The sequence below is a fragment of the Salvelinus fontinalis genome, chromosome 26 (genome assembly GCF_029448725.1).
Source record: "Salvelinus fontinalis isolate EN_2023a chromosome 26, ASM2944872v1, whole genome shotgun sequence".
Classification (NCBI taxonomy): domain Eukaryota; kingdom Metazoa; phylum Chordata; class Actinopteri; order Salmoniformes; family Salmonidae; genus Salvelinus; species Salvelinus fontinalis.
Genome location: NC_074690.1, coordinates 35,106,734 through 35,115,228, shown reverse-complemented (window position 1 = coordinate 35,115,228; position 8,495 = coordinate 35,106,734). Strand labels below are relative to the sequence as shown.

Sequence of the window (8,495 nt, the reverse complement as noted above, 5' to 3'; positions counted from 1 at the left end):
TATGTGTGGGCATAGACAAACATTGCAATTGGAGGATTAATATCAATAGGCTACACTTGTGGGCAAAAACCACCGGTACAAATGATGAGAAATCATGACAGCGTTTCAATGTGTATTGCGCTCCAGTACTTGGGGTATTTTACATGTGGTCACCCTAGCTACAGAATATTTAATTATCACTCCTGCATCGAAGCAATTATTTGAAACAGTGAGAATACAGGAGCAGAAGCTACCTATCATGTCAAACTAACAGCTCCTGCTCCCTGCTTATTTCAGATCAAGTCTAAAAACGTAAGACCAGATGCATCATGAAAAAACTAAATCTTGCTTTCAGAGAGATTCTACCAGTAGATGTTCATTACAAAAGAGATTAAGGACTGTGAAGCAAACAATAAAGTAACATACGGCAGGAAATAAATAGAGCATTTTCCAATTATAGTATCTGACATTAAGCCAAGCGATACCAAACAAAGACAATAACTCCTTCAGCTGCTTCTTCTTCTTACTTCCTGCATGCTCCCACTCTTTTTTCCACAATCTGTTTTTCCAGTTCCTTGTGCCATTGCTCTGAGCAACACCTTACTGAGGGAGAGTCTACAGATTGCCCGGCAGACAGGGAACAGACTCAGTCTGTCATTCAGACAATTAAAGCAAATTTGTCTCTTTGAACCAGCACAAACAAGGTTGAACTGGGCTTGCAGAAATGACAGTCAGTGATTAAAATTAGGCCAGACAAGTTGACTTCAGAAGGAAGAATATATTGCTAATATATTTTGTTGTCCTCACTATTATGATGACATATAAAGAGTAACCAGGAAGACCTGTTATGAGGATAAAAAAAGTTACCAGAAAGTCAACACATTCAAGTCACCTGTTGTAGATTGTCCATCTGAAAATATGATGCTATGACCAAAAAAGACAACATAACAGGATGTGCTACAATCTCTCATATCACATCAGTTCTCATCTGGCAAAGCAAACCAGATCGAACTGCACTAATTCACATGCAGTCAATACTTATCAGCAAAAATACTGCATCAATAAGCAATTCTAGAGGTCCGATAGCTATCATCAGAGAGAAAGCTGCCAGCTTCAGTACATGAGTGGTGAAAGCCTTACTGTCAGATGGTGAGTGTAGCTGGTGCATGAAGTCAGGCGCAGGACAGCAGAATGAGTGAGCAACGTACTTTACTCAATAAGGCACAAGGTAACAATTACACTTAACCAAAACGGTAAAGATAACGCACAGGTGAACACAGCACCCATCAAAAAACAGCCATCAAAATAAACCTAACTGAACATAAAATCCCACACAACACCATGTGGGAAACAGAGGGTTTAAATACAGGAACAAATCATTATGAAATAGAAAACAGGTGTGTAAAAACAAAGACAAAACCAAAGGAAAAAGAAAAGTGGATCGGCGATGGCTAGTAGACCGGCGACGCCGAGCGCCGCCCGAACAGGGAGAGGCACCGACCTCGGTGGAAGTCGTGACACTTACAGGCCCGGTTGAGAGCCTTGGGGTCTCAAGACGACTCTGGGATCCATTGGTCTCCTATTTGCAAGTCTTTTGATCCACGTTGCAACCCTGATGTGATGTCCCTCATCTTCACTTCAAGACTTCTGAAACAGAAAGCCCAGGATGGGTTTACCTTTACCGTACTTCAGTAGGAACAAACATTTGTAGAAGGTAGGCTTCTAAAGGTACTGCTGTAAACTATGCCACCAAACACCATTAGAGCACAGATCATTAATATTTTATTGGACCTGCATAGCCTACATTAAGGATGCAAAGAAGTGATGACTGCAGGTCTAGCCTATGGTCCCAAAGTTTACAGACCAAAATCCTTTTGAGGCGACCGATGTTCAAAACTAATTATTTTTACTCCAACATGCTCTTGAAAAAGCAATCAAATGCATTGGTATTAGTTTAATTAAAAATGAAAGATAATTGTCTTATGCCACAGCCACTTTATTTTCTGTAAAGCCATATCAGTCAATATGCATAAAGTCTTCTTGATTCACTGTTTTGCATTCAGGGAATAACGCTGTCGAACTCAAATTAGTGCTCGCTTGGCAGTTAAATTACTCTCAAGGAAATGTCTAGGAAATAGCAGGCCATTATTAAGTCTCCCATGTAGTTAACTGATATGTGATGCCCCTACTGTGCAAACAATTGAGAGCGGAGTGTAAAGATTAAGCCAAAGTTCAGCATCATTAAGCCAAAGTTCAGCATCTTAAAGACTATCTTCTTTCTGAATTTTAAAGACTTCCTTTACAACCAGTCTGAACCTTCCACAGCAGAAGCACATGATATAGTATCAGAGTCAACATGTGATTACAGTCCCATCGGTCTATAAATTGGATGTGCAGTGAGCACAATTCTGTTCTTTACCGATTTGTTTACTTATCGGCTTCCTTCATCAGCCAAATGGAATATGGAGCGTAACATGTAAATTAATAATAATAATCATCATCATCATGGTGATAATGATACGCCAGTCTAATTCCATAGCTGGTAGGCTTTAAAAGATTAGCACAGAGTCCTGCTCTAGGGTAATACATTAAACTTTAGCCTCGCCCCGCTGCGTACAGAACGTCGGCATTTATCCCTTACTAAATCCCCTTTCTAGAATGCCCTTCTAGCCAATCAGAAATGAGTATTCAACAACGCTGTGGGCTAGATTTTGATAAAGGTCAGGAGTCTAATTGAACAAATAAACAGATCACTAGAGTCTGTGAGGACAGAATAGGGATACATACATGGGTATCACAGAAAGCATTGGAAAAAGTGTGGCTTTACAGGACATTTATCAAAAGCTATCAAAAACTATATCACGGTTATATCAAAAGTGACGTGTTAAAAAGTTTGTTTGAGGTACATTTTTCATACAATTTAATAACCGTTTTTTAAAATAATGTTATGGCCTGGGTATAGGCTATACCATTTACTTTATCAACCTCACAGCTTCTTCATCCACCAAAAAATAGATAGGCCAACTTTCCCTTTTTCCATCCAGATGGATAACATTATATTAGGGAATTCCTGCCATAACTCAGGGGTATGGAAAAGTTATTATGATAAATGTCTGACCAACTACTGTTAGAAAAAGTATCTCATTTGTGATTCGACATGGTCCCTTTGAGGATTCGACATGGTCCCTTTGAGGAGGTGCTGAGAGGAAACCCGACTGTAGGTACTTTAAAACCATTGTCCTCAATTTCCATTTGTAAAACACATTAGAAATGTTAAATGCTCTGTGTTTTGGATGTAGCCTACATACAGTGTGTATTTATATACTGTATTATCTAGGCTACATGCCACTGAAGGCTATTTAAAGCCACATTTTAGTCACTCAGCAAGTCTCAGATGTATGGCACGTTCTCACGTGCTAGTCACAACTAGGAAATGTTCAACTTGCTAACTGGTTGAACTTGGCACGTGTATAACTACAAACAGTTAGCATGTAGGACATTTCAAAGTTTCCTAGTTCCAACTAGCACGTAAACGTAGCAGTAGGCTATCTATAACCCGTTTTAATCTCCCTCTCTGTAGCTCTCTCCCTACCTACCTACAGAAAACAACAAATATTTTTACTTCAACATTTGAGGAAAAAAAATAAAACTATTGTTTCCAACCCTCATTGGTCTCAACAGTACATTGGATCAGTAGTTTGCTTACCAGATTGTTATTCTCAAAATTAGATATGTCTCAATAACTCACAACGGCTGCAAGAGACAGAACAGATGGACAGTTGTTAAATTAAGGTATTTTTGGTATTAATTTGACTCACTTTCACAATTTTTGTATAATGCCATAGCGGGATGATAAATGTGTGTAAATGAGGCTCGGTGTGTCAATCTGATTGTACAGGGAGGGGTGCGAGTAGGAGAGAGAGAGAAGCGCTCGAGCGCTTGGAGTCACTTCTGAGTGCACCAATTGGACGAGACGTTTTCCATGGGTTTGAAAGGGCACACTCTTTCATGCGTTTATAGCTTGGATGAAACACATGCACATACTGTAGTGGGCTTCGTGTAGGGAACCTCTTGGACTTCAATCCCAGTTTAAAATTATTTGATTTAACGTATCAATTAACCATGGATGCTACGATTTACCAAATCATCTTTGGGGAGTTTGGAGACCCAAACTGCAGTGTGATGGATTCATTTCAAGACAGTTTCTATGAAAACGCATCGTTCTCTTTGATGGATTTTGACGGTACGGTTTGGGGTGATTTTGACACGGTCATCAATGGTTAGGCTAATGCTATTTCTTGAGGACTTGGACGAATAATGATCATTATTTAAACGTCTTTTTATTTATTTAAAGGTTTGTATTGCAATGCCACAACGGATGAGATTGGAACATGTTGGCCAAAGAGCAACACCGGACGGATGGTGGAGAGACCCTGTCCCGAGTACATCAATGGGGTGAAGTACAACACAACAAGTAAGAAATTAAACCATTTAATTCTGTTAACGTTTTTTTCCCACCGTGTATGTTTATGGGGTTTGTCGCTGTCCATGCGTATTTGGTTGGCGATACTTTTCTGGTGGTAATGTTGCAGATCATAAATTAAGCAAAAACAGTTTAGAGTTATCTAAACTGCAATCGAAACCAATCTTCTAGTACTAGCTACAGTAATAATATCATATTTAGTTTGCGCGTGGGTTGCTGGAATAGAGTCAGAAGACTCGCGCACCATTTTTGCAAATGCGAATACATGCAGTTTTCTCCAATTGCTCTACCAAGATGTGTGATGATATAGTAACACATTTTTTTAACAGGAAACACTGTAATGAAATGAATTGTCATATACTCATCATTTTGTAATACACCCAGTATACATTTGAACGGAAATCTGAAATCAAATCCAGTGTAATTTGATCCAATTGATGTTATTTTTATATTGAATACTGAGTCAAGTTATGTCTACAATAACCATCCTGTTATGACACATGATCAACAATGTCAAAATAAGCAACACTATCTTTCCTCTCTGTTTTGGCTCTCTGACCTGCCCTGTGCTTTTGGTGGACTTGGTTTTCATCACCATACCTAACCTGCCAACATTCATTCATTCATTCATTCATTCATTCATTCATTCACCTTTCATTAATTTCTCAAGATAGATTACTACACATGGGCGAGCAGCAACACCCTGATTGATAATGTAGAGAAACACCTGTGTCACTCGATGCATCATTGTTCACATCCAGAAGAGTAGTTATTGATGAGAATCGCTAATTAAATAATAGTGACAAGATGTAATAATGAAAATAATAGATCACCGTTGATGGTGGAGCTGTCAACTCCAGAGATGGGCATAGAGATAGACATATTGTTTATTTATGAAGTCTGACAGGGCGATTTGAGATAACGAATGCAGAAAACAACATATTTGAACTGTACTTGTGCACGTGACAATAAAACTTAAAACTTGGATCTTATCTGTCATATGGTGACTGCCAATAACTTCAGATCAAAGTTGACAACAAATACAAAGTTCCCAATAGGCCTATTTCATTCATATTGAAATACATTTCATGTTTAAACAATTGAGCTCTATTTTGCAACTGTCTATACTTTTTCTCAATATGTAGCCTAACATGAGTGCAATGCATTGCCAAATCTGTGATTTAGTGTATTTTTATTGGGTAAGCATTGGTAATATACAGTGCATTCGGAAAGTTTTCAGACTCCACATTTTGTTACGTTACAGCCTTATTCTAAAATGGATAACATCAAATAAATCCCTTATCAATCTACACAGAAGTCCAACCCCATAATGACAAAGCGAAAACAGTTTTTTAGAAATGTTAATTAACAAATGTATAAAAATAAAAACAGAAATACCTTATTTACAAAAGTATTCAGACCCTTTGCTATGAGACTCGAAATTGAGCTCAGATGCATCCTGTTTCCATTTATCATCCTTGAGATGTTTATACAGCTTGATTGGAGTCCACCTGTGGTAAATTCAATTGATTGGACATGATTTGGAAAGGCACACCTTTCAATATAAGCTCCCACGTTTGAAAGTGCATGTCTTTCAAAAACCAAGCCATGAGGTCGAAGGAATTGTTCATAGAAGTCCAAGACAGGATTGTGTCAAGGCACAAATCTGGGGAAGGTTACCAAAAAATGTCTGCAGCATTGAAGGTCCCCAAAAACACAGGGGCCTCCATCATTCTTAAATGGAAAAAGTTTGGAACTACCAATACTCTTCCTAGAGCTGGCCTCCCAGCCAAACTGAGCAATCGAGGGAGAAGGGCCTTGGTCAGGGAGGTGACCAAGAACACGATGGTCACTCTGACAGAGCTCCAGTGTTCCTTTGTAGAGATGGGAGAACCTGCTAGATGGACAACCATCTCTGCAGCACTCCACCAATCAGGACTTTGTGGTAGAGCGGCCAGACGGAAGCCACTCCTCAGTAAAAGGCACATGACAGCCCACTTGGTGTTTACCAAAAGGCAACTAAAGACTCTCAGACCATGAGAAATAAGATTCTTTGGTCTGATGAAACCAAGATTGAACTCTTTGGACTGAATGCCAAGTGTCATGTCTGGACGAAACCTGGCACGATCCCTTCGGTGAAGCATGGTAGCGATAGCATCCTGCTGTGGGAATGTTTTTCAGCAGCAAGGACTGGGAGACTGGTCAGGATCAAGGGAAAGATGAACGGAGCAAAGTACAGAGATCCTTGATGCTCCAGAGTGCTCAAGACCTCATACTGAGGTGAACGTTCACATTCCAACAGGACAACAACCTAAGCATACAGCCAAGACAACACAGGAGTGGTTTCGGGACAAGTCTCTGAACTTCATTGAGTGGCCCAGCCAGAGCCCAGCAATGCTCCCCATCAAACCTGACAGAGCTTGAGAGGATCTGCAGAGAAGAATGGGAGAAACTAGTGTGCCAAACTTGGTGTGCCAAACTTGTAGTGTCATACTCAAGAAGACTTGAGGCTGTAATCGGTGCCAAAGGTGCTTCAACAAAGTACTGAGTAAATGGTCTGAATGCTTGTGTAATTGTGATACTTAAATTTTTTATTTTTCAAACATTTGCAAAAATGTTTAAAAAGCTGTTTTACTTTGTCATTATGGGGTATTGTGTGTATATTGATGAGGTAAAATACTATTTTATCCATTTTAGAATGGGACTGTAACACAACAAAATGTGGAAAAGGTCAAAGGGTCTGAAAACTTTCCGAATGCACTGTATCTCTTCACCATCCGACGGACGAAACTGCGTTTGGCGATTTCCAGAGCGCTACCGGCCCGAATGCATTGTACGAGCTGTAAAGTTTGGTGGATGAGGAATAATGGTCTGAGGCGGTTTTTCATTGTTCAGGCTCCTGAGTTCCAGTGAAGGGAAATCTTAACGCTACAGCATACGATGACAATTTAGACGATTTTGTGCTTCCAACTTTGTGGCAACAGTTTGGGGAAGGCCCTTTCGTGTTTCAAAATGACAATGCCCCCGTGCACAAAGCGAGATTTATAAAGAAATGGTTTGTTAAGATCGGTGTGGAAGAACTTGACTGGCCTGCACAGAGCCCTTATCTGAACCCCATCGAACACCTTTAAGATGAATTTGAACACTTACTGTGAGCCAGGCCTAATCGACCAAAATCTGTGAGAGACCTCATTAATGCTCTTGTCGTTGAATGGAAGCAAGTCCCCGCATCAATGTTCCAACTAGAGGTCGACCGATTAATCGGAATGTCCGAAAAAATAAAGGGAACACTTAAACAACACAATGTAACTCCAAGTCAATCACACTTCTGTGAAATCAAACTGTCCACTTAGGAAGCAACACTGATTGACAATAAATTTCACATGCTGTTGTGCAATTAGAATAGACAACAGGTGGAAATTATAGGCAATTAGCAAGACAACCCCAATAAAGGAGGGGTTCTGCAGGTGGTGACCACAGACCACTTCTCAGTTCCTATGCTTCCTGGCTGATGTTTTGGTCACTTTTGAATGCTGGCTGATGTTTTGGTCACTTTTGAATGCTGGCGGTGCTTTCACTCTAGTGGTAGCATGATACGGAGTCTACAACCCACACAAGTGGCTCAGGTAGTGCAGCTCATCCAGGATGGCACATCAATGCGAGCTGTGGCAAAAAGGTTTGCTGTGTCTGTCAGCGTAGTGTCCAGAGCATGGAGGCGCTACCAGGAGACAGGCCAGTACATCAGGAGACGTGGAGGAGGCTGTAGGAGGGCAACAATCCAGCAGCAGGACCGCTACCTCCGCCTTTGTGCAAGGAGGAGCAGGAGGAGCACTGCCAAAGCCCTGCAAAATGACTTCCAGCAGGCCACAAATGTGCATGTGTCTGCTCAAACGGTCAGAAACAGACTCCATGAGGGCCCGACGTCCACAGGTGGGGGTTGTGCTTACAGCCCAACACTGTGCAGGACGTTTGGCATTTGCCAGAGAACACCAAGATTGGCAAATTCGCCACTGGCGCCCTGTGCTCTTCACAG

The 8,495-nt window shown here is 40.7% G+C and overlaps 1 protein-coding gene across 1 annotated transcript in view; it reads left to right on the top strand.

Annotated features, from left to right (window-relative positions):
- Positions 1 to 3,929: 3,929 nt before the first annotated feature.
- Positions 3,930 to 8,495, top strand: part of LOC129824178 (corticotropin-releasing factor receptor 2-like) — an 87,113-nt gene continuing 82,547 nt past the window's right edge. The window contains exons 1-2 of the mRNA XM_055883610.1: positions 3,930 to 4,222; positions 4,334 to 4,453. Of these exons, the coding sequence (XP_055739585.1) occupies positions 4,102 to 4,222; positions 4,334 to 4,453 (241 nt within the window). The 5' untranslated portion in view covers positions 3,930 to 4,101. The remainder of the gene's footprint in view (positions 4,223 to 4,333; positions 4,454 to 8,495) is intronic.